Source organism: Carettochelys insculpta, chromosome 14, assembly GCF_033958435.1.
Source record: "Carettochelys insculpta isolate YL-2023 chromosome 14, ASM3395843v1, whole genome shotgun sequence".
Classification (NCBI taxonomy): Eukaryota; Metazoa; Chordata; order Testudines; family Carettochelyidae; genus Carettochelys; species Carettochelys insculpta.
In genome coordinates, this window is record NC_134150.1 from 914,114 (window position 1) to 938,134 (window position 24,021).

General features: G+C 50.5%; 2 protein-coding genes across 4 annotated transcripts in view; both read left to right on the forward strand.

Moving 5' to 3' along the window:
* The first annotated feature begins 443 nt into the window (after window positions 1-443).
* Window positions 444-3,510, forward strand: THAP11 (THAP domain containing 11). Its single transcript, XM_075008589.1, has one exon. It carries the CDS (start codon window positions 538-540, stop codon window positions 1,273-1,275), a length of 738 nt encoding a protein of 245 aa, XP_074864690.1. The 5' UTR covers window positions 444-537; the 3' UTR covers window positions 1,276-3,510.
* A 7,571-nt stretch (window positions 3,511-11,081) lies between these two features.
* NUTF2 (nuclear transport factor 2) overlaps window positions 11,082-24,021 on the forward strand; it is a 35,647-nt gene continuing 22,707 nt past the window's right edge. Inside the window, exons 1-2 of one of the 3 annotated variants that reach the window (XM_075009023.1) lie at window positions 11,102-11,149; window positions 11,999-12,150. The gene's annotated coding sequence lies outside the window, so the exon portion shown is untranslated. Of the gene's footprint in view, window positions 11,150-11,177; window positions 11,397-11,998; window positions 12,151-24,021 lie in introns of those variants that run through there. The other 2 variants (XM_075009022.1, XM_075009024.1) reach the window with 2 other exon arrangements.

Here is a 24,021-nt window from a genome sequence, read left to right on the forward strand (position 1 = left end):
TCCGGCAAAGACAGAATCGTGGGAGAGGCAACGCGTCCCGGTGCTTTGTGGGACGCGCAGTTCCAGGCGCGGTGCATTGTGGACCGGGCAGTCTGGCGCGGACGGGCGCGGTGCTTTGTGGGACGCGCAGTTCCAGAGCTGCGCACTGTACGATTGGCAGTACGGCGCGGCGCGCTGCACTGTGGGACGGACAGTCAGGCGCAGACCAGCGCGGTGCATTGTGGGATGGGCAGTCCGTCGCGGCCCGGTGCGCGACACTAGGGACAGACAGTCGGGCGCGGACAGTCGCGGTGCATTGTGGGATGGGCAGTCCGGCCCGGCGCGCAGCACTGTGAGACGGGCTGGCGGGCGCGGACGGGCGCGCTGCACTGTGGGACGGGTAGTTCCGGTTGCGCCGCGGCGCGCTGCACTGTGGGACGGGTAGTTCCGGTTGCGCCGCGGCTGGCAGGCGGCGGCAGCGGGCGGCGGCGGCGGCCTTGTGGGAGCTGTAGTCCCTGCCGGCGCGCTGTCGGCCGCGGCCGGCCTGCCGGCGGGGCCATGCCGGGCTTCACGTGCTGCGTGCCCGGCTGCTACAACAACTCGCACCGCGACAAGGCGCTGCACTTCTACACCTTCCCCAAGGACGCCGAGCTGCGGCGCCTGTGGCTGAAGAACGTGTCGCGCGCCGGCGTCAGCGGCTGCTTCAGCACCTTCCAGCCCACCACGGGCCACCGCGTGTGCAGCGAGCACTTCCCGGGCGGCCGCAAGTCCTACCTGGTGCGCGTGCCCACCATCTTCCCGCTGCGCGGCGTCAACGAGCGCAAGGGGGCCCGCGCCCGCCGCCCCCGCCCCGCGCCGCAGCCGCCGCCAACGCCCGCCGCGCCCGCGCTGCTGCTGGCCCTGCCCGCCGGGGCCGAGCCCCAGCCAGGGTCGGGCCCGGGCCCGGGCTCGGCCCCGCACGCCGCCGAGGACGTGAAGCCCATCGACCTGACGGTGCAGGTGGAGCTGGGGGGCCCCGAGGCGCCGGCGCGGCTGGCGGGCGAGGAGGGCGCGGGCGAGGGCGGCCCTGCGGACCATTCGTACTCGCTGTCGTCGGGCACCACGGCCGAGGAGCTGCTCCGCAAGCTGAACGAGCAGCGGGACATCATCGCCCTGCTGCAGGTGAAGATGAAGGAGATGAAGGGCAGCATCCGCCGTCTGCGCCTGGCCGAGGCACAGCTCCGCGAAGAGATCCGCGAGAAGGACCGGCTGCTACACGCCGCCAGTGCCGGGGCTCGCAAGCGCCCTGGCCTCTGAGACCCCCGCAGTGGGGCTTTGAGATCCCTGGCTGAGGTGGGCTGCTGGTAACCCCCCAGTTTGCAGCTCCGGGCCCAGGTCAAGCCCACCCAGCCTCTGCAAGGATGAACTTATTGACTGCCAGTCTCCTAGTGGGAGCCGTCCTAGACTCCATCACCCACCCCCCGGCCCCCCCAGCTGCTGCAGCAGTTCCACCTACGTGAGCACCAAGTGGGTACTGGCTAGGGAGTCAGGCACTGGCTGCTCACTATTTCCAGCCCTATGTCCTAACCAGTGGAACCATGCCATGCTTTGCATAGAGGTGGCAGACGGTTCTCTCAATGCTAGGTGTGCTAGTGCTGCTGGTTCAGGAGGAGCTATCCCCCTGTGGTGACATTTGCAAATCATTTCTAGATGGAACCCATGTTACCACTAAGTGGATGTAGGGCAACGAGCAACTGAATAAACTTTGTACAAGGTTAACTGCAGTAGCAGCCATACTGTTCCTTGACAGAACCAGAACAACAGCAAACCATGTTTAAAACCATGACTGGCACTGTATCTTCCATAGACATGAACAACGGTGCTGTTTGGTCTCTTTATGCAAAGATATGAGGAGAGCTTTAGAAGCCTGTTAGGGTGATGCTTCTTCGGTAAATTACTGATGCTGTAAGAGACTGCCATTTCATGTGTGAAAAAATCCCTTTAAAGTGCTCTACTGTCTGGTGTTGTCACTGCTTTCTCTGTGCATTACACATGTAAATGTTAACAGCTCTGCAGATGTCTTGATGCTTTCAACACTGGTAAGGATTACTCTGATCTGGTATAATGGCTCCATGCCTTCTAGGCTTAAACATTTGGTTCTTCAAATGTAACTACCAGGCATATTGGGCTTTCAACCCTTAACTTCTTCACAAAGGCCTGGGTGGAAATTTTGGGATGAGTAGTTTGTAGTGACTCCATCCTTGCTGCTTTCTTGTAATCTACTTGGCACAACTACTAGCTTTGGTATAGGAGAGACTTCCAGCTTGGGATATCCTTGAGTTGCTCTAAGACTAAGGAGCATTATAACCTTCAATATGGGATGCTTGCACAGTCTGGTTCTAGCACGTGTTCGTCTCTTACTTGTCAGTGAAACAAAATAAAACTAATCACAAAAAATTGCAGGGAGGGAGAGGTGATACTACCACTGCTTGAGCCTGGGCATCTGCTTTTAGGAAGACACTTGGAGATTATTATTAGAAAGCCAGTGAAACCGGTAATTCAGTGCTCCTGGGGATCCGATACATCCAAATGATTCCACCTTGATGCTTTATTTAGCGATTCGTATTTGGACAACAATACACTTTAGAAAAGAACAGTTCACCACAAGCGTGCCCTACAGTTAAATCAGAATATGCCAAAACTCTGGTTTTCAGCCAAGTTAGTAGGGGGAAAAAGTGAAATTAACTAACAACAGGTTTGGGGTTTTAAGATCTTATAATTAGATAGTGACACTCAAGTGGATTAGGCTGCAGATTTTTACTAGATTTTATACATCTTTTCTAAATATAAATTGCATCTTTAGTTAGGAAACACTGGCCAACTTTTAGCTGGCTGCCTGTCCCCCTAACTGGCATTACTGAGTCTGAAGGATGCATGGTGGATTTCCCAGCTGTATATATGCCCACCATTGTATTCAGTCTCTGGATGGCTTAGCTAGACTTCAGTAGCTTTAGCTAATGCTGTAATGGAGTGAGTGAGTTCTCTGAACTTGCGTATTGACTGCAATGGTTGACCTGGAGGATGCTGGAGATCTATTTGTGTACTACATAGAGATACAATTTCATTTTAATTTATTTTTCCAAACAGATACCCAGCTCAGACTACCCAATGTTCAGTCCACAGAACATGTCACAGCTGTGTCAGGTTTTCATGGAGAAAGGACTGGCAAACATGCTTGCCACTCTGTGTCTGATTTAACTCATGTAACATGGTCAGTCAGATCTTACCTTGCTAGCTATGCATCCATTGAGACAATAGGCAGCATAATGTCTCTTGTGTGTATTGTAAATGAGACTCTTTGTGCCTCCTTGCTGCCTTGAGAGTGTTTAGAATGTGCGTGTTGTAATAGTCATGGTACTTTTCTACCATTGTAATGCACTTCAGGATGTTCAGCTCTTTGGGGCGCTGGATTGGTTAACTGCTGGACTGTTCTGTTTCTCCAGGTTACACTGAGGTGCTAACATGCCTAATTTTAATAAAGTCTATTTTGTTTTGTTATGTTGGCTATTTCAGTGCTATGTGATGTATGAATGGTGCCCAGAGAGGTTCTCTTTACAAGGCCAGAGATTTGGTTTCTATATGTAGTATCCTAGTCTAAACCAGAACTTGGCACTGTGTTTCAGTACTGAGGTTGCCTTCCAGACATCATGTTTAACAACTGACTTGCTGAATCTGATTTAATCCTATGTAATGTATTCTCATCACAAATAGTACACCGACAGCATGTCACAGATGAGGTGTCTCAGTGCCTTACGCATTGACTCTAGCCTCACAATACCTTTGTGAGAGAAGAAAAGTGTTTTTCTCCAGTGAGGTTGTGAAGAAAGCTTGGGATACCTGCCTCGCTCCTGTACTAAGTTTCTCAAACTATACTGAATCATGATATCTCTTTCTCAAATAATTCTAGGGATTGGAGGGCCTTTTATTAGTGATTCCTGGTCCTGCAAATATAGAGAGCCCGTATTTTCCCATTCATCTTTTTTCTAGTGAAAAAGGGGTAGGCTTAGAAGTTGAAATAGGAAAAGAACAAATTAAAATTTACTTAGAGAAATTAGATGTCTGCAAATCACCAGGGCCTGATGAAATGCATCCTAGAATCCTCAAGGAGCTGATAGAAGAGGTATCTGAGCCTTTAGCAATCATTTTTGGAAAATCCTGGGAGATGTGAGAGACTCCAGAAGACTGGAGAAGGGCAAATATAGTACCCATTTATAAAAAGGGCAACAAGAATAACCCGGGAAACTACAGGCCAGTCATCTTAACTTCTGTGCCAGGAAAGATAATGGAGCAGGTAATTAAAGAAATCATCTGCAAGCAATTGGAAGGTGGTAAGGTGCTAGGGAACAGCCAGCATGGTTTTGTTAAAAACATCATGTCAAACCAATTTAACAGCTTTCTTTGATAGAATAACGAGCCTTGTGGATAAGGGAGAAGCGGTGGATGTGGTATACCTAGACTTCAGTAAAGCATTTGACACGGTCTCACATAATATACTTATCAATAAACTATGCAAATACAACTTAGATGGGGCTATTATAAGGTGGGTGAACAACTGGCTGGATAACCGTACCCAGAAAGTAGTTATTAATGGTTTTCAATCCCGCTGGAAAGGTATAACTAGTGGGGTTCCACAGGGGTCTGTTTTAGGACCGGTTCTGTTCAATATCTTCATTAACGATTTAGATATTGACATAGAAAGTACACTTATTAAGTTTGCAGCTGATACCAAGCTGGGAGGGGTTGCAACTTCTTTGGAGGATAGGGTCATAATTCAAAAGGATCTGGATAAACTGGAGAAATGGGCTGAGGTAAACAGGATGAGGTTTAATAAGGACAAATGCAAAGTGCTCCACTTAGGAAGGAACAATCAGGGTCACACATACAGAACAGGAAAGGACTGCCTAGGAATGTCTACAGCAGAAAGGGATCTAGGGGTTATAGTGGACCACAAGCTAAATATGAGTCAACAGTGTGATGCTGTTGCAAAAAAAGCAAACATGATTCTAGGATGCATTAACAGGTGTGTTGTGAACAAGACACGAGAAATCATTCTCCCGCTCTACTCTGCACTGGTTAGGCCTCAGCTGGAGTATTGTGTCCAGTTCTGGGCACCACAGTTCAGGAAGGATGTGGAGAAATTGGAGAGGGTCCAGAGGAGAGCAACGAGAATGATCAAAGTTCTAGAGAACATGACCTATGAAGAAAGGCTGAAAGAATTGGGCTTGTTTAGTTTGGAAAAGAGAAGATTGAGGGGGGACATGATAGCAGTTTTCAGGTATCTAAAAGGGTGTCATAAGGCAGAGGGAGGGAACTTGTTCTTCCTTGCCTCTGAGGATAGAACAAGAGGCAATGGACTGAAATTGCAGCAGGGGAGGTTCAGGTTGGACATTAGGAAAAAGTTCCTAACTGTCAGGGTGATCAAACACTGGAACAAATTGCCAAGGGAGGTGGTAGAATCTCCATCACTGGAGATATGTAAGAAGAGGTTAGATAGATGGCTTTCAGGAATGGTCTAGAAAGTGCTTGGTCCTGCCATGAAGGCAGGGGGCTGGACCCAATGGCCTCTCGAGGTCCCTTCCAGTCCTACTCTTCTATGATTCTGCATGCACACCTGTCTTCATGACCTGTTCAGATTTCAAACCCTGCTTCAGTGCCACTTTCTTTAAAATGCTCAGTTGCTGCCTCAGCTTGATTCTGTGTTGGGACTGAAGTGGTCAGTCACACAGCACTGCCTTTCATATTGGAGGATGGTCCATATTGGTCCTGTTTTCTTGGGGACTGACTAATTTTCAGTACATGGAGCAGAGGAGAAATGTTCATTTATGTGTGAATGTTACCCTTCAGTCTCAAATCTGCAATTAAAATCCAGTGCTCAAGTTTTTGTAGCACTTTTATTGGCAGTGGTATCCATACATTCTTAAAGTAGTGACTTTGAGTCATTTGTAAAGGAGGATGAAAGATGCAAAGCCAGCTGCTGCTTTTAGATTTTTCCCTTATGACATTTATTTTCCCTGTAACTGCTTCAAAATGAAGGTAAGTGGTGAGAGTAATGCAGTAAATCTGTAAACCACCACCTTATCTTCCTGTCGCTCTTCGGTCCAGGTAACAATTTTTCCTTTTGAAAATGAAAGGCAAGCAGTGCTGTCTAAAGGGGTCTCTTGCACACCTGCACTTAAGCTAGCAATGAGAGAGGTCCTGGAGGCCAAATGTAGGTTGCTAAGAAAGGGTTTAATGGAAATCCAGTACTTGGTAGCAGGCTCTGACATACTCCCAGTTTCTCGGGTAGAACTGCAGAGTCACTGGATGAGACAGTGGTCCTGTTGAGAAAGTGGGAATTTAGGTTTAAGGGGAACTGGGGAATCTTTGGGGAAAGGAGAAGTACATGCAGAAAGATGGGCTCTACACAAACGAAAAGAAAAACAGCTTACTGGCATGTAAAATTTAAAAGACAGTAGGCTGTGTCTATGCTAGCAGGTCCCTTCAAAAAGTCACAAGATCGTGCAGCACACCTACAAACAAAACACATTCTTTTGAAAGGAATTTTGAAAGACCACCACCCACCTTTCGAAATCGCTCTTCCCTTCCTGTATCAGGAAGAGCACCCCCCTTTGAAAGAGAATGTGTGTAGACTGGCCTGTGTACCCTCTTTAGAAAGAGGGGGTCCCCCATGGCACCAGCGGGCTGGAGCATGGAGACACCCCTGCCACCACAAGTGGGGCTCTATGGTCTCCCTCTCTGGCCACATTTAAAGAGCTAGGGACTCAGAAACCCCGCAGCAGGAAGCTGAGAGCGTGCTGGTTGCAGGAGAGCACAAGTCCTCCAGCAGCGCACCCTCCCAACAATGCCAGAGCAAAAGCTGAAAGCCCACCAGCATCATGGCCGGTGCCCAGGAGTCCCTTGCCCCCTAGGGACCCATCTTGCAGGACCCCAGCCAGGGGCCAAAGAAGAGGGCACCCTCCTGGAGCAAGACCAAGGTGAGAGACCTGCTCAGACGTTGTGGGGAGGAGGTGGTCCTCCTCCATACCGTGGGCTGGCACCAGAATGCAGCAGCGTTCAGCTGTATCTCCACTGGCCTGACCTCCCAGGACCAACCTGCCTGCACCTCCGACCAGGTCCACTCAAAGGTGAAGGAGCTGTGGAAGGCCTACTGCCAGGCCTGGAATGCAGCCAGCGGCTGAGCACAGCGTCCACCAGCTGCCCCCAGTTTGATGACCTGGACTGCTGCCTCGATATAAAGGAGTAGCGCCCCCCAACTATGAGCGTGGACACTGCTGGGCCAGAGACTGAGACCAAGGCTGAAGGCTTGGTGGGACCCGGGGGCAGCAGCATCCCCTGGTGGACAGGCTAGGACACTGAGGCCACCACAGATGATGAGGGCTCCATTGATGGGGTCCTCTTCATTGCCATCCCATCAGGGTCATCCATCCGGGCTTCCCCTGAGTTCCTGGAGGGACCCTCAGGTACATCCTGGGCACTTTGGACACCCCAGCATGTGGAAAGGGGTTGCCCACATCAGCCACAGCCAGCAGCGGGTCACTCATGTGGCTGGTGTCCCCAGTCCAGACCCACCCTGGACAGTCATGCTCCCTGAGCCCTGGAGGGGCCTGCACATGACACTCAGCACCTGCTCCCATGGACAGCACCACTGGAAGTGGGGGCCCTGCCTGAAGCCTGCATGCACCCTGCCCATGCAGGAACCCCCAGTGAATGGGCTCTCCCAAGGACCCCAGATCAATGGATGGGGGAACAGGGGGTGCCCAGGGGGAGGGAAGCATGGCCCCCAGGGCCTGATCACAGGACTGGTGGGTTGTCCCTCTGTCCCCTTTTCTCCACAGCTCCACCATCCAGTGGCTGGCTGAGACCTGTTCACAGGCCGAGGGCACCCCCATGACAGCCAGTGAAGGGGCTGGAGCACCCACATTTCCCATGCCCACACAGGGTTGCAGCAGGGCTGTGCAGCGGCACCATCAAGAGGAGGAGGAGGCGGCTGCCGCCACCCACATGGCCACTCTGCGGCACCAAAACAGCATCCTGTAGGAGTGGCTGGCAATGGAGTGGGAGACCTGGGACTGGGTGGCAGATGCCCTCACCCGGGTCGTGACTGCCCACTTGTCCCAGTTCCTGCTTTGACACCAGCCATTCCCGCAGCTCCCCCTGCATCCCCCCCAACAGCTCTTGCTGCCCTGATCTCAGCTGACCTCCCTCCAGCTGCCCTGCTGGAACTGGCCCAGCTGGTTGTGGCCAGGGTGGGCCACGTGAAGCCAGCTCACCTCATCCCTACCTTCCTGTCTGCAGGACCTGGGGGCCCCTGTCCCCCTATGGGGGCCCTGGACTTGAGGCAGTGGGGGCTCCTGCAGCTGTGAAGGCTCCCAACCCTCCATCCCTGTGGAGGACTAAGACCCCACCCCTGCCCCAGGACCCCACTTCTAAGTTTGGTGTCCGCACCCAAAACGGTGTACATAGCCACCACATTGTTTATACCCCTTGTTGAGTTTCTGGTATGAAAACAGTTCAACGCTTAATTATGTAGTTTATTTACAACCACCCCCATCTCCCATGTATGTGGGGGAATAGCAGTGAGGGGTGTGTGTGAGGTCAGCCTCCCCAACATGCTGGCTGTGGTGGGGGTCTGCTGCACTCTCCACAATATTGTGGAGAGTAGGCCCGAGGTATTCATGTAGGGGTGGGCTGCCAAGGCCGGGCGCAGCTATGAGCCCCTGCTCCAGGCTGCGAGATGCATTAGGACAGGGTGGAAGTCAGGGAGGCCTTCACCCAGGGCCTCACTGACCCTCTCCCATGCACCCTCCACCTCAACTACATATATACTGGATTTGGAAAAGGTACAGAGAAGAGCAAGAAACATTACTGGGGGTAACGAATAGCTTCCATATGAGGAGAGATTAAAAATATCAGGACTTTTCAGTTTGTCAAATGAATTACTAAAGGGTCAGAGGATATTTTAGAGGTCTATAAAATTATGAATGATACACAAAAGTGAATAAGAAAATGTTACTTACTCCTTCAATAGCACAACACAACGAGCAGTCCTGTGAGACCTTGGAGCCTAACAAATTTATTAGGTCATGAGCTTTTTGGATAAAACCAACTTCATATGGAAATCAGTTTTCCACCTAAAGTGCATTTTACCCACAAAAGCTCATGACCTAATGCATTTATTAGTCTCTCAGAAGCCACAGGGCTGCTTGTTATTTATGGAAAAACTACAGATTAACACAGCTGCCCTTCTGAGACTTTGTAACCAGTCAAATGTATAGGTAGCCAATTTAAAACAAAAAAAGTTATTTCTTCATGGCCAACCTGTGGAACTCTTTGACAGAAAATCATGAAGAGACCCAAACTATAACAGGGTTTCAATAAGAATGAAATAAATTAAAGGAGGATAGGTCCATCAATGGCTACTAGCCCGGGTAGGCAGGAATGGTGTCCCTAGTCTGTTTGCCAGATGCTGGGAAATGGGCAACAAGGAATGGATCATTTGATGACTTTCCGTCCATACCTTCTGAAGCATCTGGCATTGGCCTCTGTTGGAAGACAGAATACTGGCTAGATGGACCACTAGAATGACCAAGTATGGTCATTCTTATGTTCTTATATAGAACCCAGATGTATCTGCCCCTTACCAAAATATGCTCCAGAATATCGGTTAGTCTATAAGGTGCCACAAGACTTCCTTTGTTCTCGAAGCTACAGACTAACACGGCTACCTCTCTGATACCTGCCCCCTCCTAGATCTCACTATCCTCCCAGAGATGAGATAGAGCCCAGGAGTCATGAAAGTTTCTCTCTCCAGAGTTAGTGATGAAGTAAGAATATACATCAACATATTAAGCCTACTCAGTGTTACCTAAGTGCTTTGTGACAAGATGCCAGACTGTTAATATTAGAGCTAGATGGATCTAATATCTATTTAATGCTCTTTCTTTTATATGGGAATGATATACAGTGCTCCTGTCAGCTAAGTTATCTGTCAAAGTACTAGCAATTTCAAGAGCCTTGGTAGTAGTCCTGTGCCACCTTATAGACTAACATATTTTGGAGCATAAGCTTTCGTGGGCAAAGACCCACTTCGTCAGGTGCATCTGATGAAGCGGGTCTTTGACCAAGAAAACTTACGCTCCAAAACGCGTTGGTCTGCAAGGTTGCACAGGACTTCTTGTTGCTTTTGAAGATACAGACGAGCTCACCGGCCCCCGAGAGCGCGCCTGGCACGGATTCGCGTAGGACTGCGTCCCGCTGTGGGAGGGGGGAAAAGGGCTCAGCCGGCCCCTGCAGCTTCTCCTGTTTGAATCTGTTACGCCTTTAGGAACACGCGGGGGCAACGAGAGACACGTTCTCCTTTCCACGCGCTCTCAGCCGCCCCCTGGTTCTAGCGTCCACCTGCACCTGCCTGGCCAGCGCTCCCCTTACCTCCTGCCGCGCCCACGGGTCCGTCTCCTCACAGCAAAGCCCCCCGCGTCCCCCTCTGCGTCAGCGCCAGGCCAGCGGGACAGGCCGCTGCCGCGCCCGGGAACTCCTCCCACGCGCCCGCGCGGGACAGCTGGCGGGCACGGCCGCCCCGTCCCGCCTCCCCTCCCGTCCGGGGCGCGTCTCGGCAGAGCCCGCGGGGGAGGCGCTGGGCCACGGCCCGCGCACCAGGGCCCTCGCCCTCAGCGGCCGGGGGGCGCTGCCCCACCTGGCGCGGGGGGCGCCGGGAACGGACGGTCCGAGGCGGACAGCGCAGCCGGGCAGGGCTGAGGGGAGGGGACGGGAGGGGGGCGGGGCCAGGCCTGCCCCGCCCCGGGGCTCAGCTCGCGAGGGAGGGAGGGGCCCAGGAACCCGCCGAGCCGGAGGGAAACCAAGAGCGCCGCAGACTCCACCCCTATCCCAGCATGCCCTGCGGCTTTAAGGCGCCGACGGCGGAATGTTCCGTCGCGGCCTTTCATTCAAGCCGGGCGCTGAGAGGGCGGCGCGCGGCACGCCGGGAATTGTAGTCCTCGCGCTCCCCCAGCCGTGGCCGCTTATTGGCTGCGGCGGGACTCGCTTTCCCGGCGTGCCGTGCGGCGGGTTGGGGGAAGGTGGCTCAGTGGGTTCAGGCCGCGCTAGCTGTCGCCGCCATAGTGGGAGTCGCGGGGTGAGTGCGGGCCCGGGAGGGCGGATTGGGGCTGGGGCGGGGCTGCGATGCGGCCCGTGGCCTCGGCCCGCCCGGGGGAGCGGGAGCTGCGCGCCCCGGCCGGAGGGGCTGCAGGGTTGCGCGCGGACTGGCCTGGCCCAGCCCCTCCCCGCCGCGGAGCTGCCCCTCGCCGGGCCTGCGGGCGGTCTCCGCCTAGGCGCCCCCGGGCGTTAGGGGCCGAGCGGAGGGCGCAGCGCTGCGGAGTGTGGTAGGTGCCTGGGGCGGCCCGGGTGGGGGCTGGGAAGGCGACGTCCGCTTGAACAAACGACCCCGCGGCGATCCTGGCGATGCCGGGGCCAAGGCGCAGCCCCGAGGGTCAGGCCGACCCAGGGAACAGGCTCTGTCGGGGAGGAGTCGGGGTGGCTTTGGTGACGGGACATCGCGCGTCGCCGGCCTACTAGCGTCCCCAGAGGGGTCCGCCGGCGAGTGGCCGTGGGAGTTGCGGAAAGCCTGTGACCGCGTCTCTCACCAGCAGCTCCTGAGGAAAGAAAGCAGGGGAGGGTGAGCGGGAGTGCCCGCTCAGGAACCAGGAGCTCTGCGAAAGATGGGAGCAGGGGCGCCAGGAGTTAGGAGTAGGGGATCCGCTCTCACAGTGCAGAGATGTAAGTAGTGGGTACTCCAAGGGTCTGTAATGGGACCAGTCCTTTAAAACATACTTACAGACGAATCCGGCTGAAACAAGAGTAAAGAGTGAACTCGTGAAGTTTGGGGGTAATACAAAACTATTCAAGATAGACCCCAGTGTGCATTCAGACCCTGTTTTCTTGCCCAGTCACCTGGTTTTCAAGTTCTCCTTGTAACTTTCTGCAGTCTCTTTGGATCTAAGTGAGCTTTTACCTCTCAAGAAAGACATCCTGGAGTCGTCATGGATAGCTTTCTGAAAATATTCACTCAGTGTGCAGCAGCAGTCAACCAAAAACCAAACCAAACCAAACCACACCACCCACCACATGCTAACTATGGTAAGAAACACTAGACCAGGGATCAGTAAGAGTGCAGAAAACATTATGCCAGTTTATAAACCCCTGATATCGTAAGATCTTGAATATCATGTGCACTTCTGGTCACTGCATCTTTAAAAAAAAAATCCCCAGGTAAAAGGCTAAATCATGAAGGGTACGAAATAGATTCTGCATGAAGACAGGCTTCAGTTTGGAAGAGCAATGACTGAGGACATGGGTGATAAAAGACATACTATCGTGACTGGCACAGGGAAAGTGACTATGGAAATGTCATTTACCTTTTCACATCATACAAGAGCCAGGGATCATCCAATGACATGCATAGGCAGCAGGTCTAAAACAAGTATAGGGAAGTACTTTTTCCACACAGTGCATAGTCAACTTGTGAAACTTGTTGCCAGGGAATGTTATGAACAGCAAAAGTATAACTAGATTGAGAAAAAAACATTATGTGAGCTAATAGAGGGTAGGTCCATCAATTGCTGTTAGCCAAGACAGTGAGGGATGCAACCCAATCTTCAGGGTTGCCCTAAAGCTCTGACTACCAGCAGCGGAGAGTGGGTAACTGGTTGTGTCACTTGCTAAGCTGTTGATTTGACCCAGTGTGGTTATTTTGCTAGTGTCTGCACTGGTACCACATCTTGAGCTTCACTGTCTGTTTCTGAACAAACATTTCTCTGACTGCTTTTTAAAAAACATAGCTTATGTTTTGAGAGCAGGTTGTCATAATCTTCTAAAAATATCAGTCACTTTAAGGTCCCTTATTCAGTTTTCTTTCTAGCTCTTCCACACAATTCAACTCTAGCTATTAGCCTTCAAGGAGACTAGTAAAGTGTATCTCAAAAATATAACTTCAAACAAGGTCTATTTTGGAACTTGAAAACTTTAACATGACTTTAAAATCTTATTTCAAAACATAAATTAAAATCTGCTACTCATAGCTGTTATTTATACGCTTTCTCTTGGAAAGCACTACATTGACATTTCTAGAATCCTTTGCATTCAGGGATGCTTGCTGCTTTAACTGGAGACTTGTCCTGTCCTTGTGACTGCTCAGCAGTACATTCAGTTCTGCAGAGAGCTACTATTTGGAACCACGATAATTCATTATCCCTCTTGAGCTGCCTTTATAATAATTCTGTCTCTTATATTCCCAGCGCATTGCATTCCATTTCTGCCTGTATCTGAAAGGTGGAGTGGTGGATTGAGCATGGAAATCCTGAGCTCTAATTCCATCAGTGTCATTGATTTGTAAGCCCTCGGGCAAGTAACTTTTTGTATTTTTTTTTCTTATGTGTAAGATGGGAACAATGTTTGACCTGTGCAGGCCCACCAATGAGGGGGAACTTCCCAAGGGCCCGGCAATTATGGCATCACCAGTGGAGCCCTGGGTGGCACGCTGTGTAGGTGGTACAAAGGTCTGACTGGGTGGCGGGAGGTGCAGCGTGGCATGGAGTCAGCCTTCCCCGATCATAACCTAGGGCTTGGAAAGTCTGCCAGCCCCCCTGTTAGCACTACGTGTATGTTGTGAGAAGACTGGTGTAGTATTTTGCAAATGTGCCAATTGTTCTAAAATCTGTAAATTGAATTGACACGCCCTTTTGCATACTCTCTTACTCTCTGCTTTGGGGTGAGCAATAATTTTTGATTTGGGCGGGGGGGCACTCCCAGATTTTGGCAAATGGTCCTGGGTTGTACTTCTCTATGAAGAGGGTATGGGTTCTAGGATGGGGGTTGGCTGCAGAAAAAGCTCAGCGTAGAGGACTGGGGTGCAGGAGAGGATGCAGGGCCCAAATGGGATTGGCTGCAGGAGAGGATTCTGACCTGTGAGGAAGGCTGTAGTAGAGGTTGCTGGATCTGGAAGGGAACTGTGACCCAGGGCAGAGATGCAGGACGGGATGCGCAGAGGGTTTGGTTTGAGACCTGGAACAGGGAGTTGGGATGCCAGGTGTAGGCTCTGCCAGAGTGGTGTTTACCCTAGGTGGCTCCAGGCCAGTGGCTGAGTGGGAGACTGGGGCAGACTTCCTGCCTGCCACACTTCACATGCTGCTCAGAGTGTCTGGCTGTTGGGGCCATGTGAAGCTCTGTGTGGCTTGCCAAGAAGGGAGTGGATCTGTGAACTGCCTGCACCTTCAAGCACAGCTCAAGCAGCTCCCATTGGCTGGTTTCTGAGCAATGGAAGCTGTGAGGATTGTAGTGAGGGCTGGCGCAGTGAGGGGTGCCCCTATTGCCCCCCATGGGACATGTCATGCAGACATGCACATGCTGGCCTGAACAGCGAGTGGGGCACGGCAGCCTGCCCCAGGGGCTCACTGGGCTTGGGAATGTTGGTGGCCCAGAGGATCATGGCAGACTGGATCTGATGCTTTGACAGGCCGTATTTTGCCCGCCCCATTCTACTTATGTGGATTTCTCAAGTTACCCCTGTTATGTGATCAGAAGCCATCCATTGTTTGTTCTGTTGAAAACAAAAGATGGACCTGAAATTCATAATTCCTAACCTAGAGCCTGTTGGACATCCACGAGCACTCTTTTTTTTTAAAGTCAAACTTGAGGACTAGTAAAAGAGCAAGTGCTAGTGGACAAGAGGACTGTACAGATTCTAGCTAGGACTAGGAGAGCGCTCATTAGCACTCAGTGGGCCAATCATCTCTCTAAATCATGGAGGTACAGTCAACTCTACCATATCTGGCAACCCTGGGACCGGGAGATTGCTGAGTATTCCATTATGCTCTGGGCAGGGTGCTGTGCTGTGCAGGGAGCCACTTTGGATGGTTTGTGCGTGGCTGTTCTGTGAGCAGCTCTGGGTGGGGTACTGTGTGGTCTGGGGATCCACTCTGGGAGGCTTGTGCATGGCCATGCCGTGTAGAGAGCTGCTGTGGGTGGCTTGTGCACCACTGCACCATGAGTCTCTCTGGGCAGGAGAGCGGAGGAGTCGCTGGCCACGGGCATATGGGAGGCAATGCCGGTTAATTGAAAGTCCGGGTATTTGAATACCAGTTAAAACAGAGTTTACTGTAAATGCTGGTTCCTTGTTTTATTTTCTTTCGTAGCCATATTCTCCTCTGTTTCACAGATGAATGATTCAAATGTTGTGGCAGATGGCTGTTCATCTCTTCTGATGTAAGCGTGCATTATGCTGAGAGCTCTGTGCTGCAGATGAAACAAGCACATTAGGATGAGACTGTAACTGTAAACTAGTGCATGAATAACAGGTTGCCCCATGGATGCCCTTGGTAGCAGGAATTTTGTCTTTTTAGTGTTACATAGGAGCCAGCATCCCAGGCCTAGAAAATGAATTGTTATACTTTCTCCTTTACTGTACTCCTGACTGAGACTCTCCTCTCTGGTAGGTTGTGATATGAAGACCAAAATGTTTTCAAATATTTGAGTTGGCAGAGTTTGTTTATAAATTCTCAGGAGAAGCATCTTCAGAAATAGCTTACCGACTCAGTAGAACTGCATCTTCTAAAGCAAGCTTTTCCTGCACATTCTTGTTCACTGATGAACTGCAAGCCTGAAATGTCATTTCAGTGTGTGCACATGGAGCTCTAATCTGGATTGGAGTTTTATGCGATTTTCAGAATTTAATTGTGAAAATATATCAATATTTTAAAACATATTGTTGGTATCCCAGTGATACATCAGTGCAGCAGATCCAGAATAGCTAACAGTTTTATCTGAGTCAGTTTCCGTTTTTGTATATAGATTGTTTTATGGACAACTAGATTTAGTTGTAGTTCAGCTAAAATAAAATATTGACCGGACCACAACATGTTAATGCGGTTGACTGAGACTACTCTGATTAAAAAGAGAATGTGCTGAAAAAAGCCCCTTTAAATCTGTGCTATTATGAAATGAGGGGCGTCCGTGTGTCCCACTGTGTGAATATTCTCTGCCTCCCCTCTCCATGACTGCAGCCCTCACAGCACCTCCCGCTTCCTGCTACACCTCCGGGCTCCCTCCCACTGCCCCACACAACTCACTGCCAGCCCATCTACTCGTGCTTCCCACTGTAGCCCGTGTGAGCATTCCCTGGAGTGCCACCCCTTCCTGCTACATCTCTGTTCCCTCTGCCTGTCCTTCCCGCTGTCCCCCATAGACTGCAGCCCAGCCCATCTTCTCATGCATCTTGCTGTCCTTTCTGTGAACATTCCACGGAGCCCCAGTCCCTGTGGCAGGAGCCTTCGGCAGGAGGGGTGGGCGGGGCGACTGGTGCCTGTGGGAGGGGGGCGAGTGCAGGGAGAGCCACCCAGAGGGGCATGTGGCGCCACCCCACTGAGCAGTTTTGGTGGGAACATGGTGGGAGGGGAGTGCGTGCCCCCCTAGGATTCCTACCAGTCTCCTAGGGGGGATCCAGTGTGCAGCTCCCAGAGAAGCCCTGTTTCCCACTTTGGCCCAGCTCCTCCCTGGGTGGGTTGGCTGCCCAGGCATCGTAGCTCAGCTGATCTCACCCCTCCCGCCGGCTGGGAGCAGGGGCCGTGCATTCTGGCTGCATTGGGCCACTGCAGAGAAGGAGACTGCTGGCATGTGGTCTGCCGCCAGGGTGGGGTCCGGCCAAGGTGCAGCTGCTTGGAGCTAGCATAAAAATGCGCTCTCTTCTGCCGTCCTCAGCCTGTGCCTGCAGAGCTGCCACAGGGAAGTCTCTCCTGGCCCGTGTGCTCAGTGCTGGTTACCTTGCTCCCGCCCCCAGAGAGATCCTTCCACTGCCAGCATGCTGTAGGGACCAGACTGGATGCCTTACCAAGCCAGGAGCTCACTGGCTGCCCCTGTTGCCTGATGCTGGACCTTCTGGCAACACCTCCACACAGGCACCAGTTGCCCCGTCCCCCGCCACAAAGCACCAGCACTGTTAGTTTCTATAAAGCCTCGGAGTCTCAACTGTATCCTGATCATTAGTAGTCTGAGGCTGTGTCTACACTGCTAGATAGTATCGATTTTAAGTCGTTTAGCCCGATTTTACCAAGTACCTGCCTTCACTGTAAAGTCCTTTGGCTCGATTTATGGTGCACTAAAATCGACATACCGCTATCATAATCTCATAGTAACCTGACAGGTGTAGCATTCAGTTCTAATTTAAAATTCCCAGTGAAGGATAGTGAGGAAGCGCCATATCTTTAAATCAACTGCATTGGCCTCCAGAGATGTCCTGTATGTGCCCCACAGTTCTCCGCTCTGGCCTCTTCCATCTCCACTGCTCTCAGATGCGAAGGAATTTGGCAACAGGAAGACTGTTTCAGTTTGGCAGCTGGAAGCCCATGGCGGTAGGGTCATGGGAGGCTGAAAAATCTTCTTAGTCTTTGTTTGCTAGAAGCGTGGCTGTGGTTCTGTGTATACCCCTGCTTTCTGCCTTATTTTTTCCCTCTACACTGCCTGGTGCCAGCCACTGGCACCCACCCTACCCCCCCGGCGCCATGTGGCAGCTAGGCTGTGGATGGGGGTTGTGCTTGTATGATAGGACAAGAAGCTTCTTTTCAGCTGCTTATGTTTTGTCCTGACCCCCACTTCCTCTCCCTTCCCTCCCCTGGAGGCATCATGCAGTCTGGAACTGTCCCGCTTCCAGCTGCCTCACGTGGCTTGACCCCAAGCCAATAAAAGGACATGCTGCACAAGGTGCCAGGCAGCTTGCACATGGTGAGGGTCCTGCAGCTGGCCAGGGGAAGTCTCCCTGGATGGTCTCAATTTTCAGGCAACAGAAGAAAACACTTTGTCATTAGAGTGGCTGTCCTCTTGGAGACAGTTCTCGTGTGGGCTTTATCCAAAGGCCAAGGGGCTGGCTATAGCCAGAGGTCTTTTAGCTACCCCAGGGGATGTCCCCCTCGGCGGTCATAGAATCATAGAAGAGTAGGACTGGAAGGGACCTCAAGAGGCCATCGAGTCCAGCCCCCTGCCCCCATGGCAGGACCAAGCGCTTTCTAGACCATCCCTGAAAGCCAGCTATCTAACCTCTTCTTAAATAGCTCCAGCGATGGAGATTCTACCACCTCCCTTGGCAATTCGTTCCAGTGTTTGATCACCCTGACGGTTAGGAACTTTTTCGTAATGTCCAACCTGAACCGCCCCTGCTGCAATTTCAGTCCATTGCCTCTTGTTCTATCCTCAGAGGCCAAAAAGAACAAGTTCCCTCCCTCTGCCTTATGACACCCTTTTAGATACCTGAAAGCTGCTATCATGTCCCCCCTCAATCTTCTCTTTTCCAAACTGTGATGGGGTTTTGGGGTCCCCCAAGCTCTGCACCCTGTCCGCAGGCAGGAGAGTCTCTCACTCAGCAGGAAAACAGCGGGTTTATTAGCCGACAGGACACAGCATCGTACAGAGGAGTCAGTACAGCAGGCAGAGACAGCCAGTCCAATCCATGTTGGGGAGAGGAGGCCCCGAGGGGCCCCCAGAGCTGGGGCCTGGCCCCCTCCTTTGTCTCTCTCTCTCTCTCTCCCAGCCCAGACTAACTGCTTCCAACTCCCAGTTCCAATTCAAACCCCTCAGGCTCCACCTCCTCCTCTGTTTGCAGTACAAAGGTGTTACCTGGTCGTCAGGGTTACCCTCAGCAGGAGCCCCACACCCTCTGTGAGCCACACACACACACACAGGTATCCCCCACTCCATCACACAAACTAAACAAGCCCAATTCTTTCAGCCTTTCTTCATAGGTCATGTTCTCTAGACCTTTCATCATTTTCATTGCTCTCCTCTGGACCCTCTCCAATTTCTCCACATCCTTCCTGAATTGCGGTGCCCAGAACTGGACACAATACTCCAGCTGAGGCCTAACCAGCGCAGAGTAGAGCGGGAGAATGACTTCTCGTGTCTTGTTCACAACACACCTGTTAATGCATCCTAGAATCATGTTTGCCTTTTTTGCAACAGCATCACACTGTTGACTCATATTTAGCTTGTGGTCCACTATAACCCCCAGATCCCTTTCTGCTGTAGACAGTCCTAGGCAGTCCTTTCCCGTTCTGTATGTGTGACACTGATTGTTCCTTCCTAAGTGGAGCACTTTGCATTTGTCCTTATTAAACTTCATCCTGTTTACCTCAGCCCATTTCTCCAGTTTATCCAGATCCTTTTGAATTATGACCCTATCCTCCAAAGAAGTTGCAACCCCTCCCAGCTTGGTATCATCTGCAAACTTAATAAGTGTACTTTCTATGTCAATATTTGAATTGTTAATGAAGATATTGAACAGAACCGGTCCTAAAACAGACCCCTGTGGAACCCCACTAGTTATACCTTTCCAGCAGGATTGAAAACCATTAATAACTACTCTCTGGGTACGGTTATCCAGCCAGTTGTTCACCCACCTTATAATAGCCCCATCTAAGTTGTATTTGCATAGTTTATTGATAAGTATATTATGTGAGACCGTGTCAAATGCTTTACTGAAGTCTAGGTATACCACATCCACCGCTTCTCCCTTATCCACAAGGCTCGTTATTCTATCAAAGAAAGCTATTAGATTGGTTTGACATGATCTTCTTTTAACAAAACCATGCTGGCTGTTCCCTATCACCTTACCACCTTCCAGTTGCTTGCAGATGATTTCTTTTATGACCTGCTCCATTATCTTTCCTGGCACAGAAGTTAAGCTGACTGGCCTGTAGTTTCCCGGGTTATTCTTGTTCCCCTTTTTATAAATGGGTACTATATTTGCCCTTCTCCAGTCTTCTGGAGTCTCTCACATCTCCCAGGATTTTCCAAAAATGATTGCTAAAGGCTCAGATACCTCTTCTATCAGCTCCTTGAGGATTCTAGGATGCATTTCATCAGGCCCTGGTGATTTGCAGACATCTAATTTTTCTAAGTAAATTTTAATTTGTTCTGTTCTTATTTCAACATCTAAACCTACCCCTTTTTCACTAGCATTCTCTATGTTAGGCATTCCTTCAGATTTCTCAGTGAAGACTGAAACAAAGAAGTCATTAAACATCTCTGCCATTTCCAAATTCCCTGTTACTGTTTCTTCCTTGTCACTGACCAATGGCCCTACCCTCTCCTTGGTCTTTCTCTTGTTATGATTTTCATGTGCTGGCTATAGCTGGGGGTCTTTTGGCTGCCTGGGGGAAGTCTCCCTCAGCAGTCATGACTTTTGGGTGCTGACTGTAGCTGTGGGGAGGGGTCTTCTAGCTACCCAGGGGAAGTGTCCCTCAGCAGTCATGGTTTTCGGGGCTGGCTATAGGTGTGGTCTTTTTACAAAGGCTTTCAAGGCAATGTAGCAGCTCTACAATTACCACAGTTCTCGAAGTAAGACTTGCAGTGCTGAAAATTCTTGTGCTGAAGGCCTTCTTTGCCAGGTTTAAACCTAGATCCAAGCCTGGGCATGGTAATAATAGGGGCAGGTGGGGGGTTTCCCTGGGCAGTCCTGATTTTCGGGGTTGGCTGTAGTCAGCAGGGTGGGAGTTTAGCTGTCTGGGGGAAGTCTCCATCAGTGGCCAGGAGTTTTGGGAGCTGGCAGCTGCCTGGGGTAGGTCTTGGGTGGCTGATGTAGTCAGGGGTGAGGGGCACCGGAGCATCAAGTGCACAGAGGCCAGGGCTCTGACCAGACTTGCCATCCAATGGATCATCGTTAAAGGGATTTAAACGGTACTCTTTCCAATGTGGCAGCCATTTCTCAGGCTCCCTCTCTGTAATTAACCCCTGGCTCCCCGTCACCTGTAGGCACAGAAAGTGCCATCAAAAGTTGATCAGGCAGACATTCAATGTAACGCCCATGGGCACTTAGAGGTACGTTTCTAGACTGTGGATTGGGTGTGAGGGTTAGAAATTATTGCTCTGAGGATCTTCTTTGCCAGGAGGTCTGAATACAGATCCAAGACTTTCCTCTGGGCACACTGGGTAGAGGGGCAGGTGGCAACTAAAGCAGCCATAACTGATTCAATGAGCCATTACGTTTTCAGCATAGCGCCTGTGTCTATTTTGACATACGTTTCAGGTGCACATTCTTGTTCTGAGGGTCATCTTTTCCAGGAGGTCTAAATCCACATGCAGTTGGTGGGTCCTGCCCTGGAGTGCCGGCCAGCATCCTGGGCACAGCTGTAGCACTGCCGGACCTCTTTCACCCTCACCTGGACTTCTTCCATGCTGCAGCGGGGGGTGGTTTTGTTCCACCAGGGTGGTGGCCACCCAGCATAGGCTTGGGCATTATGGCGCTTCACCTTGGGGTCTTGGAGTAGATCCTCCTTGCCCCACAGGTCCAGGACGGTCTGCACCTTTTGCTCAGTCCAGGAGGGACCCACCTCTTGGTGCCCCAGGCTGGCTCTTGGGCCTTTGAGACAGAATTATTGATCTGAGGATCATCTTTGCCAGGAGGTCAAAATCCAGATCCAACCCTGCAAAGATCCAGTGCTTTTGCAGCCTTTTTTGAAAACCTGTCTGTTAGACAAAATCTTTTTTCTAACCATTCCTAAGCTCTTTACTACCCCTCCTGCCCCTCAATTATAAAAAGCACATCTCTACTACAGGCAAGCCGGACCCCAGCTGGAAAAAGGGATGATTGTTTAACATGGCAGGGGAAGAAGGGAAACAAAATGTAGGAAATAAAATGTGGGAAGATATCATCAGATACCCACATCCACTTGCGGGGCATTTTTTTCCCATGCTGCACCAGTGAAAATAGCCAGAATGCTGTGGGGCTCAGGGTACAGTGGGATAGGTTCCCACAATACACTGCTGCAGCAGTTGATTTAAGCTACTTGTGTGTGGCAGCAATAAGTTGATTTTTGTGGGGAGCTTGTGGGAATGTGAGGATACTCAAAATCCAGTTGAGGAAACCTAGTGTTAATAAATTGATTTTAGTAAATTCTGTTTTAGTTCGTAGTGTAGATGCAGCCTGAGGGAACTAGGGAACTGTCATCCATTGCCAGAAGCTTGGACTGGACCACAGGCATTGGCTGTTCTCTTCTTTTACTCTGATGCACTTGGCATTGGCCACTGTCAGGAGACAGGATCCTGAGTTAGATGGACTATTGATGAGAGCCAGTATGGCCATTCTTTTGTTCCTAGTAAATCAAGATTTCTCACTATTTTCTATAATGGTTAGATTACTGGAGCAGCTTAAAATACGCAGTCTTGCTACTAACTAGAGCATGAAAAAAATTTGCTGGTTGCTTGCAGAAAAATACAAGACAGTAAAGTTATAAACTGTACTTAAGGTTGTGGCTTTCATCCACTTACAGAATGCTTGCTGAAATCAATACATGCTGAAAATGGAATACAGGCACAAATGGGAGTAATTTCCATGCACTGCTCTCTGAATTTCTAGTTAGGGTTTCTGTTTTTAAGTGACCAAATTCAATAGGTCATATTTGATGTTTATTTCTACTAACACAAATGGTGCTTCACCAGACTAATTTTGATATTTGAAGTGTCATAAATTTAACTTTACACTGTTTTAGTCTACAATGTTTTCATATCAGATTGGATGCAGTATTATAATTTGCAGTTAAATTTTGCTTATGTGCAGCTTCATCTAACTCAGTGATCTCCAAATGGTGGCTGTGGCTCTCCGCTGCTGGTGTTTCTCTAACTTTTTCTATCCAAGGGCAGAATAAATTTTGTTAACGTGCACCAAGGCATGTGTGGGTGTGCACCACCAATATAAATACAGGCTGCTGGCTGTGGGTGCTCTGGTAACCAGCTAGGCAGCACCAGATTCTGTCCTGGGCAGCTGCTCGAGCACTTGTATAATATTGAGCTATTCCCTGGGGGGAGTATGGAGGAATGTTTGGGAGGGGGCACTATGCATAGAAGCTGCATTTCAAAATAGCTAAGTGCTATTTTGAAATGAATTTTTGTGTAGCAGAATTATTTCAAAATAAGCTCTTCTAGAATAGCTCTTCCGGAATAGCTTATTTCGAAGTGAGGCTGCTGTGTAGACATACCGTGTGTGTGTGTGTGTGTGTGTGTGTGTGAGAGTTTTGTGGAACCCCATTCCCATGGTCTACACCCCTGAGTCCCCCGAATCCGCCTCCCCATCTCCAGGCTTTACCTGCCTCATCCCCCAGATTCGCTTCCCTATCCTCAAACTTCCCCTCCATCCCCAGGCTTAACCCCTAACCAGCCCTGCCCCATCCCTAAGCTTTGGCTATGTCTACACTATGAGATAAATATGAATTTAAGGCAGTTAGCTCAACATTACAATGTGACTGTAATCATTGTAAATGCCATTACCTCAATTTAGGAAGCAGTAACATCAATATCATAATATCGTCAGAACTGAGTGGGTGTAGTGTCAAGTTCAAATTTAAAAGTTTAAAGGCCACTGTGGAAGTACCACGTCTTAAAATCAAAGTTATTAGCCTCCAGAGGTGTCCCGTATGTACCCCATAATGCCTCACAGTGCTCTGCTCTGGCCGCTGCTCTCCAGGTGCACAGAAATTAAGTAACAGGAAGATCGTGAATTTGAACTCGGGATCACGAGGCCTGTGGCTGTGGGGTCACGTTTGTGTAAGAGGCTGAGAAACATCTTTCTTTCTTTGCTATTAGCACTGTGAGAGCATCTACCCGTTACAAATAGCCGTAACATGGAGTTCATGGTTCTGTCTCTACCCTGCTAGCTGAGCACTTGGTATTTTTTTCTGCACTGCCTGGCACCAGCCACTCTCCCACCACAGTATGTGGCAACAATGCTTTTGTGGGGGTCCTTCTTGTGTGAGAGGCTAAGAAACTTGTCAGTGGTTTACATTTGTGCATGTTCTCCTCTTCCCACCTCCCCGCGCCACATAGTCAGGGTCTTTCCAATGCTCAACCACATCATGTAGCTAGTCCCCAATCCAGTGAAAGGATGCGCCTGCTGTTTGGTGCTGACCATGCTGCCAGGCAGCACCATGTCCTTGTTCGCGCGCAGTTAGGGCTCCAAGGGCGGGGAGCTGCAGA

Excerpts from the sequence above, each read along its gene's own strand:
- THAP11 (XM_075008589.1), top strand. The coding sequence starts at position 538 with ATGCCGGGCTTCACGTGCTGCGTGCCCGGCTGCTACAACAACTCGCAC.